The sequence below is a fragment of the Sphaeramia orbicularis genome, chromosome 20, assembly GCF_902148855.1.
Source record: "Sphaeramia orbicularis chromosome 20, fSphaOr1.1, whole genome shotgun sequence".
NCBI lineage: Eukaryota > Metazoa > Chordata > Actinopteri > Kurtiformes > Apogonidae > Sphaeramia > Sphaeramia orbicularis.
The window spans coordinates 36,007,579-36,024,441 of record NC_043976.1 but is presented as its reverse complement, the minus strand read 5'-3'; the positions used below and the strand labels follow the sequence as shown (position 1 = coordinate 36,024,441).

Below are 16,863 nucleotides of genomic sequence, written 5' to 3'. Positions count from 1 at the left end.
AAGGTTGTACAGTATGTAGCATTTCTGCTTTCAAACATTTAAAGAAAATGACCTGAAATACCCATCAGAGTGTTTAAAAGAAAGAGCTGTTGTTTTCACTGCTGGACACAGCTCTAAATGAAAAGAATGGAGTTCGATGCTAAAATGTCAGCGTTTCTTTAACACGGGTGAGTTTGATTCTGAGGCCTATGAAGGTATAAAGTTATTATGGGATGTTATTATTTTTGCTAAGTTGCTGTTTGTTGAGCCACGGTTCAGACTAAACTGTGACAGTTCTTACTTTGTTGGATGATTCCAAACAGATCTGTAGTTCAGTTGTTGACAACACAAACCGTACATAAAGCAGAGGTGATTTGTGGTTTTACTATGGCTTTTTTCTGTCTAAAAACAGAGCTAAGTTAACAGAGCTTTAATGTAAACTATCAGCTGTTGCAGCACGTGAAGAATAAAAGACATAGTGACTATTGAAATAAGTTTCTATGAGTTTTAGTTTGAAGAAGAAAACTTGATGATGCCATAATACAGATGCATGTGTAAACAATGAGCTTCATACTTTATTCAGTGAGTGATACAGTCTGTGGATACATAGTGTTGATTCGTTGGAGGTTTTGGTAGTACTAAGTGTGTTCTGGTGTGTGACTCCCCCTGCTGGTGAATGCTTGGAATATCAATACTACATTGAACCCCTTTAAATCTTACAACACATTTAAGAGAACACATTTGAGATTGACATCACATTAACATTTTTTTCTGTGTTTACATGCAGGACTCCAAGCTGCCCATCTCCTTGAGGAACAATCTTCTCGACCTTTTTGGTCAGATTGAACGCGAGTTTGAAAACCTCTATATTGAAAACCTTGAATGTGAGTTACTGAAAAGTCTTAGTGTGGACATCCTGGACACAATCTGCCTCTGTCATAGATCTACAGGTGTTTAATAATTACACAGACTCTATGTTTTCTCTGCTGATGCCGATCAATATGGTGCATTTACAGTACGGCGGGAAATCGACTCTCTGAATGAGCGTCTGAGTGGAGATGGACAGACGGTGGATGGAGGCGACCCCAGTAAAGGAGCCCTGAAAGCAAAAGGTCCAGTATAGTCTACAGGATCTGAGTGCAATTATTATGTTAATGTTTGTTTTTAATTAGGGTCCTTGTTTTGATTTCATTGTCAGAGGTCTCAAAATACTTGGAATTGTTGGAAGGAAGATGTAAAATATGGTGCTAAATGTTCATGTCTGATTACTTCAGTTTTTACATTTTATTTGATCTCTATTGTACCTAGTGAGTGATTACATGTCTGCTATTTGCAACAGTAGATTTGTCTACTGCAAATATGCTTTTAAATGGAACTTAAATGGTTTTATTTGGAATGTGCAAACAAAATAGAACAAAAACTGAAGTTAAAGGTACAGAAAAACTACAAACGGGTTAGGGTTAGGCTACAAAATAAAAGAAATTAGGAAGAAGTAGGAACTTATTTAGTTCTTGTCATCCTTCTGTATATAATTTTAAACAAAAATATGATTTTTTTGTTTTTTAAAATTAGAGTATTGTAATATGCACCTTTATGTATGCATATTACATAACCTTTTATACATAAATTAGCAGAATTATAAAATATATAGAGATATATTGTCACTTTTTTACTATATTAAATCAGTAACTAATTATTTTTATTGTGTGTAAATGCATGTTACTTTTCAACAAATACTGCTCATATTCTGTTCATCATGTATATGTTCTTTTTGGCAAATCCTTCATCTGACAGCCTTTTTTCTGTACTTCAAATGATGATATTGACACAGTCTTGAATAAACACATCCAGTTGTCTAGTTTGTCCCTTTCTTTTTCATGGAAAGTTGATTTATTTTCTTATTTTTTCTTTTTTGAGGTACTGAAAAGGTCTTAAACATCATAAGATTTTAACTTAGAAATAAAACATTCTCTGTTTATTAATGAAAATGATCAGAATATACAAGAATAGAGCTGATTTCATCTCTGAAAATGTGTTGAAAAGGTGTTAAAAAGTCCTTAGACAACTAAGTAGTGACACATAGCATGGCTTTGTATTGCTGAGTGTTCAGGGTCATGTGTTGACACTTTATCGGCCGCTACTGAACCAGTGAAAGCAGAAAATGAGTTTGATGCCCCGTGTTGAAGACTGTTCATTGTTGTTTTTGTGTCCATCCCACAGCCAGCCACAGCACCAGTCAACTATCACAGAAGCTGAAGACGACCTACAAAGCCTCCACCAGCAAGGTACCAACTACACCTCCATAAGACCACTCGGTCGAGTACAGAACGTGTGTCATCTGTGTAAATGTTTGAGCTGTTGGGATTCTGCCCGGGGTATTGGTAACAGAATATCAAAAGGCCCTTTGTGGTTGAGTATGAGGAAGGAAGATATTTTTCTCTTCCTCTAAGGTTAGGAGAGAGTGGGTAAACAAATTAAACTGAGACATAAAATCTATATTTGTAGCATTTAGAGTGTCCTGGGAGGAGTTTACTATCATTTATCAGGGATAGTGAAAAAGAAAAAAAAAAAACTTATTTAACAGAGTCACTTAATGATGTATTAACCCTTTAGGCCGCAGGTGTTAAACATGCGGCTCATGGGCCAAAACCAGCCCTCCAAAGGTTCCAATCCGGCCCCACGGATCGTAGAACTGGCACTGAAAATATTTACAGTCAAGGGTGTTGAACTCATTTTAGTTCAGGGGCCACATTCAGCCCAATATGCTCTAAAGTAAAATAATAGCATAATAATCCTTTAACAGTAAAATGTGAACAGCCTGAAAATTAATTTCAATTTTAACAATACTTTGCCTGTTATTAAATGTTTTGTGCATTTGTACATCCAATCTGTAAGTTGTGTTAATATGAGCTGGCACATATTATTGTAGAAGTTATTCTTATTTTATTTCCAAATTCCAAACTTCTAAATTTCAGCAATGTTATCCCTGTAACCATATCATTATATGTAATGCACATATACAAACGATAAGTTGAGTCATAATATAAAAATTTGCTCTTATTTTTCTTAAGAATAATTTTTTTCTGGTTTTTCACATTTTTTTTTTATTAAAGGATAGTTTGTAAATGTAAATATTTTCCTAATTTAATGTTTTCATTGCAGTAAAACAAAGAGAAAAACTTGGAGTTGTCATTATTTATAGGTTAATATGTTATTATTTTAATGGTCTGGGCCATTTGAGATTGAATAGGGCTGAATGTGACCCCTGAACTAAAATGAGTTTGACAAACCTGCTTTAGGCGCTGGATTAAAAAAAAAAAATCTATTTTGATATGAAAATTTCAAAAAGCTATAGTTTGGAAATAGTTAGAGATAAAGGCATACTGTAAGTGACAAAAATATTGTGTATAACCTAAAGTTGATGGGAGTAAATTTACTCATATATTTTGCATACAATGGTGTCACAGGGTGGTGTCAATATTGGATTGCGTAAATTTTAGTAAAATGGAACTTTGAACATATTTACATGGAAGTTTTGTTTGTGTTTTTGTTTTTTTGTCATCTTATCCTTAAAATAAACTAACTTAAACATTAGTAGAAAGTAAAATGCAGTAAGTTTTAGGGCTTTTTATCCAAGCAGCAGAGTAACCAAATCTGTCCCTATCTATCCAAACTAAGACTAAAAAAACTTTACTTACTTACTAAACCAGCTCGAGACCACGCCTTTCAAACTGGATTTTCTTATTCAATTCGAATAGAAGCATGCCCTGAAATGGTGTTAGGATTGAAGGGGCACATGTTCACCATCTATTGGTGGGAGGTGGTAACAAGATTTGACAACTCTATCTGCATCTATGGTCTGTTTCATTCACAGTCACAATATTGAGACTTTGGTGCTTAAAGGGTTAATGAACATATCTACAAATAGCTTCAAATTTCTGTGATCTGTAATGTTCACTACAGAATTATACCCTTTTTGACACTGTTCCTCTGTAATCTCTTGCCGATATAGCGCTTGTACACTCTCCACGGCAAAATAGGTGGACCTCGCACCTTCAGTGTGGCCACATGGGAGTTGTGGGGCGGAGATTCATGGGTAACTTCCTGAATGCTCTGTTTGTCACTAAGCATCGCAGGAGGCAAATGTGGGCTGAGACTCTGTTTAACTTTAAAAGTCCGACCTTGAATCCTCATCTCTTCTCTGCTCGACAACATTTACATATCTTTGCTGCATCCGTCTGACCTAGAAAAACATCATTTTCTCGGGGTGGGCAACCAGGACAAAACATTATATTGCTAATTTTATAGTTATAGCTACTGTACAGACTAGAAACTGACACAGGATTTATGTATTTGTGCAACTAAAACACAATATTATTTTTTTTCTGGATAATTTGGAAAAAGACTGCTATTAGGGCCCAGTATTGTTAAAAACAAATAGATGATGGTTCAGATATTGATACCAGCTCCTAAATGATATTACTGTAGATCCCAGTATCCTATTTTAACTCAAAGAAAAGAAAAAAAAAAACACATTACACTCAAAATCCTTAGTTTTATTTTTCTCTATATTTGTATGTTTGTGCATCTGAGGTATTTTTACAGCATAAAAAATACACCTGTTTACCACAACTCTTGGTTTTTAACAAATTATCGATAGAATACAGCAAATTTTTCCATCGGATTATCATTCTCCTCTCTTTATCTGTGTGTTATCACTTTGAAAGTCCCCCTCGCTATGTGAAAGAACAACCCTATAAACAGTGACCACACCAGAAAACATTAACCTTTTTCTTTTCCATTGTCTTTTGTAATGATTTTATCATTTTAACACCACGACCTGCTCCCTCATGTGCATATTTTCCATCAAAATAGCTTCTCTCCTGACAATATTTGGCAAACAACCTCAGCTTGGTGCCATCCAAGAACTAGTCAAACAACCCAGACAAAACAGTAGTGGAGGTTGGAGACTTATCTGAATAATCTTCAGCACTGGCACAGTATGAATGAAATACGTGTAGACACATGACTGGATACGCAAGACACATAAAAATATATAAAAACCATATGTGCATATTGACACTGAGATTTCTCTTTATGTATTACAATAATAGGCATTTTTTTCCTTAATTTTTTATCATCCAAAACAGTACAATATAAGCTAAAACTTTCCATATTCTTATGTTGTTTTACTTTTTCCGGTTGTGTATAGCTTTTATAAACATGATATATTAAGACATAAATAAAAGATACACTTTGACTCCAAGGAAAACACAATAAATTAAGTGTAGATGCTAAGATAAGATAAGATAAGAAATCCTTTATTTGTCCCACAATGGGGAAATTCCAGTGTTGCAACACTCATTATAGGACAGTGCAGAAAAAGTTCACACAGAAGGTTTAAAAAATAAATAAATAAATAAATAAATAAAGATGTGCATGCATTAAAAGTATGTACAATATGGATACAAGGTAGGTACAAGGATACATGCTAGGTAGAACTATAAGCATTATACAAAAAAAAAACATTAATATGCATATTTTCATGAAAAAGATTAACCAAACTGGCATTTTTTGATGCTTTACGTCACAGGTGTCAAACATGCGGCCCGGGGGCCAAATCCGGCCCACCAAAGGGTCCAGTCCGGCCCTTGGGATGAATTTGTGAAATGCAAAAATTATACTAAGATATTAACAATCCTTTTAGTTCAGGTTCCACATTCAGACCAATTCAATCTCAAATGGGCAGGACCAGTAAAACACTTTCATAATAATCTATAAATACTCACAACTCCAAATTTTTTTCTTTGTAAATGTAAATATTTTCATGTATTTACACTAAAACAAAGTATAATTTCACAAAAAATGTGAATATCCCAAACAAATGTGAACAACCGGAAATGTCTTAAGAGAAGTAAGTACAATTTTAACAATATTCTGCCTGTTATTAAATGTTTTGTGTGTTTGTAGATCCACTGTGATCTGTAAGTTATAATGAACGTGTAAAGGATAAACTGAGGCAGAATATTGTTAAAATTACACTTATTTTTTCAGTTTGTTCATGTTATTCACATTGTTTGAAAGGATAGTTTGTAGATGTAAACATTTTCATTGTTTAATTTTACTTTTATCACTCTAAAACAGAGAGAGAAGTTTGGAGTTGACATTATTTATATATTATTATGTTATTATTTTACTGGTTCGGCCCACTTCGGATCAAATGTAGCTGAATGTGGCCCCTGAACTAAAATGAGTTTGATACCCCTGCTTTACGTAGTTCGGTGTTGTAGTGTAATCAGTACCGCCACCATTTACATCAGTGTTTGTACAATTCTCATAGTAACATAAAAGATTTCCAACGTGACTGAGTTTTCTCAACTGCCTGTCCTTTGTTTGTATCCAATAAAATGCAAAAAATGGCCACAAAAAAATCCCTTCTGGCACCTGTAATCTTTGGCTGTTAGGGGGATTTTAACTCGTTCTCAGTCATTTCTGCTGTAAAGACATCACTATAAAACACAATATGAGCGTGTTTTCAGTCGTCATGACTTCATTTATATATATATATAGGTCCCTCTTCCTTTGACATTGCTCTTTTATATTTATGTATTTATTCACACTCACATTCATTCATCCATATACACATACATACATATACCCACAACATACAAGTACACATACATGCATACAAATACACATATAATCTTTTACCTGTGCGTTTCTTAATTGTGCTGGTGAATAAATAAATAATAAATAACTCAAAGAAAGAAATATATACATAAACAACAGCGAACATATGTTGACAATTAATAACCCTCATCCCTATATCTTGTGAAAAACATCCTCTTATAAGTTTTTTTTTATTTATGTCCATGATCTGATTGCCCACCCTATCCCAGTTTTAGTTTCGATATTTTCCTCGGCATGGCTTTTTGTCAAACCGAATGCAGTCGGAGCTAGACGAAGAGTGGAACACAATCTTCTGATGATCTTAATCGTCAAACAGAGGATCAAGGAAAGACTTGTTGAATTAACCTCCTGACAGAACTAGCTGCTTCATAATATACAGCTAACCTACCAGCTGCCTACGAGACATGACCTACGACTAATTTGTGACAAAACTAAACCGTGATGTGCACTAACTGTAGTCTGTGTTCACTCCAGGGTTTGACTTTGACCGGGATGGGTTATTGTATCGTTGCTCTCTGCTCATTGTGTCCTAATGAATAAGGTTGTATTGTGGTGTGATGTGATCATAAGCACACCTGACAGAATGAGAGCGTACATTAACACGGGCTGACACGTGTGAAGCGAACGCCTCGCCGCTGCATCTAATGACTACCGCTGATCTGAGCTTATTGCTTCGGTCAGCCATGCGCTTGTAGCAGCATGTACAGTTTGTGGTTCAGAGTGTATTTATTTTCGTTTGTTTATCTGGGTGCCTGCAGCGAGTAAAGGCCATGTGTAATCGTACCGCTATGGAATATTTTTAGAGGTGCACTACTCAGTTTCAGTACTAGTGCTGCTTCCCATAATTAAAGATATAGAGCTGTTAATACAGTGCTAAAACTAATTTTTTATTTGTTCTGTGCTGTCATAGGTCGAGTATTTGCACATAGATACAATCAAATCATACAGGGTGTCCATAAAGTCTCTTTATAGTTTAACAATTTTATTACAGGGGCAAATGAATAGACAAATCTGTGGAAATTATTACAAAATGAAAAGAAGATATTGAAGTTTTTTGCCTCATTTAATCCACCTCTACAGTAGCGGAAAAACTTATTAGACCACCCTTGTTTTCTTCAATTTCTTGTTCATTTTAATGCCTGGTACAACTAAAGGTACATTTGTTTGGACGAATATAATGATAACAACAAAAATAGCTCATAAGAGTTTAGTTTCAGAGCTGATATCTGTCCGTTTTTTATGTTTTTCTTGATAATAACCAAAATCACTTCAGTTCTTACATCAATAACTATGGCATTGTACTGGCAAAAACAGTGCTTTTAGGCATTCCATGTTTTCTTTTCTTTCTGTTTTAGTCACATGACACACACAGGAGTTAGTACTTAATTGCATAACCATTGTTTGTGATGACTTTTGATGGTCTAATAATTTTTCCGCAACTATATATGGGCATCCTTAGTTGCACGAAGCATATCAAGATGGTGCTGGATTTCTTGCCATGTTGGCTATCCCGTTTGTCCCATATCTTTGTCTGATACACCATATCTTTAACATAACCCCCAAAAAATAAATCCAGGGCAGTGATATCTGGTGAGCGAGGTGTCCAGGGAATAATAATAATAATAATAATAATAATAATAATAATAATAATAATAATAATAATAATAATAATAGATTAGATTTATATAGCGCTTTTTTGGTCACTCAAATTGGGCCATCCCTTCCAATTCACCGGTCTGGAAATGTTTGATTTAGGAACCCACCAACATACAGTCCCCAGTGTGATGGTGCACCATCTACCTGGAAAATAATGGTTGGTTGAAGGTCCAGTTGTGGTGCTACATATTCAGTCAAAAGGTCAAAGGTCAACATTTGCAGTAATTGATCTCTCGTTGAAGAAAAATAGACCAATGATTCAATTGCACACGATCCCACAATGTGATTAAAAACTCTGATAACCGCTGAGTACATAGAACAAATCTGATTATTGTCTCATCAACTGCTTTTTTAAATTATAAAGAGACTTTGTGGACACCCTGTATATCGTTTCCTTCCTAAAATAATTGCCCAAGTCATTTTTTTTTTCAGATTTTTCAGGAAACAAAGAAACGTAACCAGAAATTGAGTATTTGATAATTTAGGCAAAAAAAGTAATTTTTGTCTAAATTATTTTAGGAAGGTGACAATATGCTGGTTTGCACTCAGCAGTCATATTAAAATCTGTTTCAGTGCACCCATATTTTAAATCTAATTTATAGAGTTACTATTCCATCCTTGCTTCTGCATTAGATGGAATCTCATTGCTCTCCCTTCTCTTTTCAGATCGTGTCAAGTTTCAAAGCCACCACAGGTTCCAGAGCTTTGTGTCAGCTGCTGAAGGAATATGTGGGCCATCGGGATGGGATCTGGGACCTCAGTGTCACCAGAACTGTGCCGGTGGTTCTGGGCACGGCCTCTGCAGGTTCGATAATCACTTACTCTTAAAACCTGTGTCTAATGATGGCTTTGTTCTGAATGCAAAGTAGAAAACCTGTGTCCTGTTAACTGAGATAATGTGGAGCAAACATCCTCCCTTCTACATCCATAGTATTGTCTCTCTTAATTCTCAAAGATAAAAGCATTCAATATAGTGTTGATATTCCAAACTGTCAATATCAGGGGGAAGTCATGTACTATAACACGCTGTTTGTGTAGGTTCTCATTTACCTAGGTCACCGTTCTTCTTGGTAGTTCTTCTCGGTTCAACTGGACTGGTTTAGCTTTTTTGAAAACATTTCGTCTCTCATCCAAGAGACTTCTTCAATTCTGGTTCCAGTTGAACCGAGAAGAACTACCAAGAAAAAATAATTTATAATTAAAATGTTTAAAGTAGAAATACTGCATATAGCCCTTTAAAATATTTTACTTTAAACTAACTTATTTGTGTTAGAAATAGAGTAATTAAAATAGCAGGATTTTGCTTCAAATAGACAATTATGATAAATAATAACATTTTTAAGCATTTCTTTTGGAAGGAAATATGTCAAATCACAATAATCAGAAGAAACTAAAACATTGTTGTCATTAAGTGAATATCTTAAGGTTATACAGACCTTTATTCTGTTATTGTGACACTTGACAACAGTTTTCTTTTCTTATGCCTGAGTATTTGCCTGGATATGCATACATTTCATCCCTTTATAACCATAAATGTCTTATTTTAATCCTATTATCTAAAAACTTGAGCTATTTAGCTTTAGTTGGAAGAGTTGAGAATGACAGTTTGTGTACCTCTTGTTTCACAATGTTGTCACTATAAAGCACTAGTTAACATCCTCTTTTCCACTTTCACAGACCACTCAGCTCTGTTATGGAGTATAGAGACCGGGAAATGTCTGCTGAGGTACGCCGGACATGCAGGATCAGGTAAAGAGACATGTGTCAAAAATATGATATATTGTGCATTAATGGTGTGAGCAGAAATAACTGAGTTACGAAAACTTTCCATAGATCTGTTTATTTTTCATTCCTGTAACTACTACTACATTCTGAAAAAGCATTGTGTGTTTTTTCTCTCTCTCAGTCAACTCCATTAAGTTTCACCCCACAGAGCAGATGGCCCTCACAGGTATGTATTTACACCCGCTGACTTCCTTCTTCTTATTTACTCTGTATTATCTACGGTCCTTAGTTTTTCTGTATTTCTTAATTTGAGTGTTGTTTTGTCGCCTCAGCCTCTGGAGACCAGACGGCTCACATCTGGCGCTACATGGTGCAGCTTCCTGCCCCCCAGCCTCCGCCAGATGTCACGGTAAGTGGCTTTTTGCAGCTTTTTACCAATTTGCAGGACTCTCACAGGAGAGGTTTATTTATTTTATTAGTTCTTGTGGTTTATTTACTGTGGAATATGGAGGGTTCCTGCGCAAGTATGGAAAAGTATGGAATTTGATTTTATAAATCTCCAAGTCTGGAAAAGTATGGAAAATGAAAACAAATTATAAAATATTAATGTTTCCAAGACTGTTGCCACATGTCTCTCACATGTTTTATGTTTTCAACAGCAACCACTTCGCTGGCTTGTCCCACTGTCTTGTCTTATGTCTGTTTTGTCCCACCGTCTTGTCTTGTCCTGTCCCTGTACACCAGGGGTCACCAATCCAGGTCCTTGAGGGCCGGTATCCTGCATGTGTTAGATGTTTCCCTCTTCCAGCACACCTGACAGTCATTATCAGGCTTCTGCAGAGCTTGATGATAGGCTTATCATTTGAATCAGGTGTGTTAGAAGAGGGATACGTCTAAAACATGCAGGATTCCGGCCCTCGAGGACCAGGATTGGTGACCCCTGCTGTACATTGTCGTCTGTGTGAGTCCTCCCCCTATGCATATGTATATATAACATGTGAATATGAAGTTATGAAGTTGGAGATTGTTGCTTAAATACAAGCTGTAATTAAAAATAAAGTTGTCGTCCAAAGAGGGGCGGTGGTGGCGGGTTTAAGAAAAAAAAAAAGACTGGTGGCACTGTTCTATTTTCTAAAACATAAAATTCTGAATATCTAAAAAAAAAAAGAAATGGATCGATCTGTTTTTTTTAAGGCGCTTGCCAACGCAGCTAAAATGTTTGTGTGAGAGCACATACAGTAGGCTAAGCGTCCTAGAAAACATTTGGGCAGATTGACACGTTGAATGCCCCGCCTTCTGCTCTTATCCTCCTCCAACCCATTTTAAGGCCCGCCCAGGTGTCGTCTAGTTTCACTGCTGCTTTGATGGACAGGTGATGTCCACACAGTGTTCATTAGTGAGCTGTTCAACATGCCTTGTATGATCATTGGCAGAACTCATAATGGGTAGATGTAAATTCCCTGAGGACTGGCTCATGAATCCCAAATATAAGACTGGTTGGCTGGTTGGAATTTTTTTTACCAAGACATCTGGAAATTAGGGTCTGGAAAAAGTATGGAATTTTCAAATTTCAAATGTGTAGGAACCCTGAATATGTCATTAATGTGACAACTCAAGGGTTTGCATTTTTGGAAGTGTGAAAAATGAAACATTTAGATTGTTTCATATGTTGTTTCAGTAAAAATTCAAAATGCAACCTGTTTGTTTCTTGTAATACATTAATTATGAATGTTTTTCTCTTGTTATAATTTAAATTTAAATCTAGATATAGTAGAGTTTTTTTTAATCATGTTTTGTCTCCACTTCATATAGCCAGACAACACTCTATTGAAATTTACCGTAACAATGACAAAAATCAAGATTTAATTTTGTGATGTTGCCAAGCTCTAGACAACGCATTATCCTTCAGGAGACATAATTTTTGACTGTATTTAATGTTTTTTCTAATTCTAAAAACTGACTGTTATTGTGATTCCTGCTCTTGTTGACTTTTTTCCTGTCTTTTCAGATTCCCATGTTAATCTCATAGTGACATGGTTGATGTATTTTTCGTCCTCCTACATGTCTCGACAGGCTCCATGTGACGACGACCAGGACTCGTCTGACAGAGAAGAAGGCGAAGTAGACGGCGAGGGTCCCGGTGAGGTCCCCACGGTCCGAGTCGCTACAGCAACCCTGAAGAGCCACCAGGGCGTGGTGATCGCCGCTGATTGGTTGGTAGGAGGCCGGCAAGTGGTGACGGCCTCCTGGGATCGAGCTGCAAACCTGTATGAGGTGGAGACGTCTGAACTGGTGCACACACTCACAGGTGCATTTGTGTTTACATTTTACATGAATAATTAAATTTATGTTAGTTTGTTTTGGAGTCGGTACAATACTATCACAATAACCTATATTCATTCATTTATTTATTCATTTAACAGGGACAGTACACATTAATGAACATTTCTGTAAATGTGCCAGTATTAGCAAAAAAGCTATTTTTCAACTGTTGCCCCTGGGTATAAATAATGACAACTCCAAATTTTTGTCTTTGTAAAATTACGTGAAAATGTAACATGTAACTATCCTTTCACAAAAAATGTGAATAACCTAAACAACATGAACAACCTGAAATATCTTAAGAGAAATAACTGCAATTTTAACAATGTTCTGCCTGTTACTATATGTTTTGTGTATTTGTAGATCCACTGTGATCTGTAGGTTATAATGCCCATATGTAAATGATAAACTGAGGCATAATATTGTTAAAATTGCACTTATTTTTCTTAGGAAATTTCAGGTTGCTCATGTTATTCACATTTTTCAAAGGATTTTTAATAGATATAAATATTTTCATGATGTAATTTAACTTTTTTCACTGTTTCGAATCCCAGGATTAAGGTCTTTAAACAAGTTAATGATTAAATATAGTGTTCTGGAGGCAGTTATATCATACATAACATATAAAAAAATCCATGAAACACTTTACTCGTACATTTATTTGAGAATTTTATTTCTATTTAGCATTAAAAATTCCCCCAGTTACGTATCCTGTTATGCTTCAGTTCTTTAAAGCAATAAAACTCAACATTGTAGGATGTTACTTCAAAAACTTTTGTTATTTAATTGTATCCTAAGCAGAGAAAGTGAGTTTCAGATCACAAACAGAATTAGAATCATCTTTATTGGCCAAGTTTGTGCAAACAAACACGGAATTATGCTTTCTCTCCCATACTATAGAATAAATATATGCATAGAAATATTAAACAGAAATTAAAAGCATATGTTAAAACAATATTTTTTTCAGAAAACTGTAGAAAAGTGTAAAGTTTAAAAACAATAGAATGAAATTGAATGAAAAGACAGTAGTGATTAGTCTGAAATAGACTGAAATGTGACATTTACAGATGTGCTGGAAAAAGATTTTTTTTTTTCTGTTTTGTGATTTAAAGTTAACATGGAGGAACCACTTTTTCCGCAACATAACCTTAACACCACATTGAAAACTAAATAAAGTTCACATTTTTGTCATTCTTGAAAACCCTACCCTGTTATTTCTATCAAAATATAACCACTTCTACTAACATTACAAACAAAACAGCTTTTACATGTTGTGTGTCTCTTTATGAGTATTGTATAATGATGTGTACACCCTTCGCTTATATAAATTGTGCGTCTGTGTGTTGTGTTTCCAGGCCACGACCAGGAGCTGACCCACTGCTGTACCCACCCCACCCAGCGGCTGGTGGTCACCTCGTCCAGAGACACCACCTTTAGGCTGTGGGACTTCAGAGACCCATCCATCCACTCTGTCAACGTTTTCCAGGGACACACAGAGTCAGTATCACACAAACACCCACAACCTGTTCACACCTGGGGCCTTTATCACAAACACACTTTAAATATCTTTCTTTTGCTGTCATTATCAACGCATTTTGTTGAACCAGGTTTTCTGATTCTAGTTAAGGGGGGTTAGGTGGATTATGATTATGGTTACAGTATGGGTCTTTTTTTTTAACAGTTATACTAAATGGACAAAAGTATTAGGACACTAATTCAGGGGTTTCTTTTCTAACAAGGGTCTGGGACAAAAAAATTTAATTTAATCGTTATCTTTGCTTTCAAAATGCATCAGAGATGGTTTTTACTTAATTTCTTTCAACATTGATTGATTTATTTATTTATTTTGTTAGCCGTGACTATGATTTTAAATGTTCTACCTCTAAATTTCTAAAATATTTTTCATGCTCTGACTGTAAATAATAATTTTCTTCAACAACTAACCATCTACTTTCTACACATTTCACTTAGGAAGAAAAATCTCCCATTAAACTTTAGGGAAATATTGACGTTTATTTCTAAAACACTTATGTTAAATTTATTGTATTTCGTTACTTTTTCTGGGATTAATGACCACTGATGGGTGCATATGTAACTGATGTCTTGCTTTTATTGTTTTTTTTAGTACTTTTTTCGTTTTTTACTTTAAAGTTTGAAACAAATAAACAAATAGAAAAAAATCAGCATGGCGTCTTACGGTTGTAACCATGATGTGTGTCCCAATACTTTTCTCCAGATAGTTTATAAACATCAATATTTCCAATTTAAACAAAACTAACCAATGCAAGAATATTTATCACCATATAAAACTATATTATTTCATTTATCATTATTGTTTTGTATACCAGAGCCCCTGTTAGAAAAGAAACACCTGAATTCAACATGTCCCAATACTTTTTTCCATATAGTTAATGTGTAAGGGATAAACCAGGAAATAATATCAGGTAATTTGATTAAAAAAAAAACAGACTTAGTTCATACTGTATGAATTCGCTGAATGAAACACAGACATGAAAGGTTCATTTGGTTGTTAAATTCAAATCTGTCCAGTTGGTGTAGTTTGGTTTCGGTCCACAGGGTGGTGCTGCAGCGTCTCTGCTCTGTCAATCCCTTCAGTACTATTTTTCCCTTTACAGTTCCACATTAATTTACAGACCTTATTGCTCTAAGCCAAATTCTCCACTTGCCTCTCATTCATTACCAAGCACTTTTCCTCAGTCGGTCGGTTTGCCTGTGTGTCTCCCGTCTCTGTCTCTTTGTGCCGTTCATTTATCTGTCCGTTTTCTGCCTTAATCCTCCACTCTGTGTAATTTGGCACTTGGCTTGCGGTTAACACTCAATTGCAGCCGCTCATTTCAGAACGATGACTGTCAGGCTCGTCTGTGGCTTTTAATGGCAGTGCACTTTAAAAGGCGTAAGAAGTGTGTGTGTGTGTTTACGTGCATGTCTTCATGTGTGTGCACGCTTCCCTGGCTGGCTGGTGCTCTCTGGCAGCCTTTGATTGCAAGTGGGGGATTACGTAGAGCTCATTATGTACGACCCCAACATGTATAATTCCTGCAGATCCCACTCTAATTCTCTCCCATAGACAATTGGCGTAATGAGATTAAGCACCACTGTTTCAAAGTTAACCGCAGCCACCGCCCCCTCCTCCCCGTTTCCTTCCCTTCCTTACATCCTTATTTCCTTCTTTAAATGGTCACTGCACATCCCTTCTCATCCTTCAGCGCTGCATTTCAAGTGATAAACTGACTTTCAGGCAGATATAAGAGTTCCTGAAACTTCTAGAAAGAGGAAAAAGGCCAGATTTTTTTAAATTTTCCTTACCCCGCGTTATTCTTTGCAGTTTTAAATCTAGTTTTCACATTATTTTAGAGCAGCAGTGGTCAACTACAGTCGCAGAAAAAATTCTTAGACCATCAAAAGTCATCAAAAACATTGGTTATGTAATCAAGTACTAACTCCTGTGTGTATCATGTGACTAAAACAGACAGAAAAGAAAACACAGAATGCCTAAAAGCACTGTTTTTGTCAGTACAATGCCATAGATACTGATGTAAGAACTGAAGTGATTTTGGTTATCAAGAAAATCATGGAAAAAGGATAGATATCAGCTCTGAAATTAAACTACTATGAGATATTTTTGTTGTTATCATTATATTTGTCCAAACAAATGTACCTTTAGTTGTACCAGACACTAAAATTAACAAGAAATGGAAGAAAACAAGGGGTGGTCTAATAATTTTTTCCGTGACTGTGTTTTGGTAGTTACTAATACACTGTATTGACAAAAGTCTCGGGACACGTTGAATTCCGATGTTTATTTTCTATCAGGGGTCTGGGATACAAAGCAATAATGATAAATGACATAATATTTTGGATGATAGACACTGGTAATCATGTTTTTTGTTTCTTTACTTCACACATCTGTTCTATTTCTCAAACTCTACAAGGGAATACATAATTTGAATATGTATCTCTTTGTTAGAATGTGAAAAACTTCAATAAAAATGTGAGTATATAGAAAATAAATAAAATAACAAATGACATAATATAGTTTTATATTGTGATAAATATCATTGCATTGCAATATTGAGGTTTATAAACTATATGGACAAAAATATTGGGACACATCATGGCGACAGCTCTTAAGATGTCCTGTTCACGCCGATTTGAGAAATGAAGATCTAGTGAGATGGTTTTTTTTATATGTTGTGTATGTTTTTATATGTTATTTCTAGTCAAAGCATGATAAATATTTTAGACATTTAGAGGGAGAACATTTAAAATCATAGTCATAGTGGAAAAAAAAAAAACAGTTTTGAGAGAAATCAAGTAAAGACCCATCATTGAGGCATTTTGGATGCAAAGATAACAATTTAAACCAAACTAACCAAAGCAATGTAATGATATTTATTTCAATGGCCCAAAACCAGTCCGCTAGAATGGTCTAATCCAACCCTTGGGATGAATTTGTGGAATGCAAAAATT

General features: G+C 35.3%; 1 protein-coding gene across 4 annotated transcripts in view; it reads left to right on the top strand.

The window, feature by feature from the left end:
- The window catches only part of LOC115411237 (WD repeat-containing protein 37-like), a 39,308-nt gene that overhangs the window by 10,280 nt on the left and 12,165 nt on the right, over nt 1-16,863 (top strand). For all 4 annotated transcript variants that reach the window (XM_030123279.1, XM_030123278.1, XM_030123276.1 and 1 more), the window contains 9 exons: nt 767-863; nt 996-1,091; nt 2,200-2,264; nt 8,992-9,130; nt 10,003-10,074; nt 10,232-10,276; nt 10,383-10,459; nt 12,124-12,358; nt 13,728-13,869. In XM_030123279.1, coding sequence (XP_029979139.1) covers nt 767-863; nt 996-1,091; nt 2,200-2,264; nt 8,992-9,130; nt 10,003-10,074; nt 10,232-10,276; nt 10,383-10,459; nt 12,124-12,358; nt 13,728-13,869 — 968 coding nt within the window. The remainder of the gene's footprint in view (nt 1-766; nt 864-995; nt 1,092-2,199; nt 2,265-8,991; nt 9,131-10,002; nt 10,075-10,231; nt 10,277-10,382; nt 10,460-12,123; nt 12,359-13,727; nt 13,870-16,863) is intronic.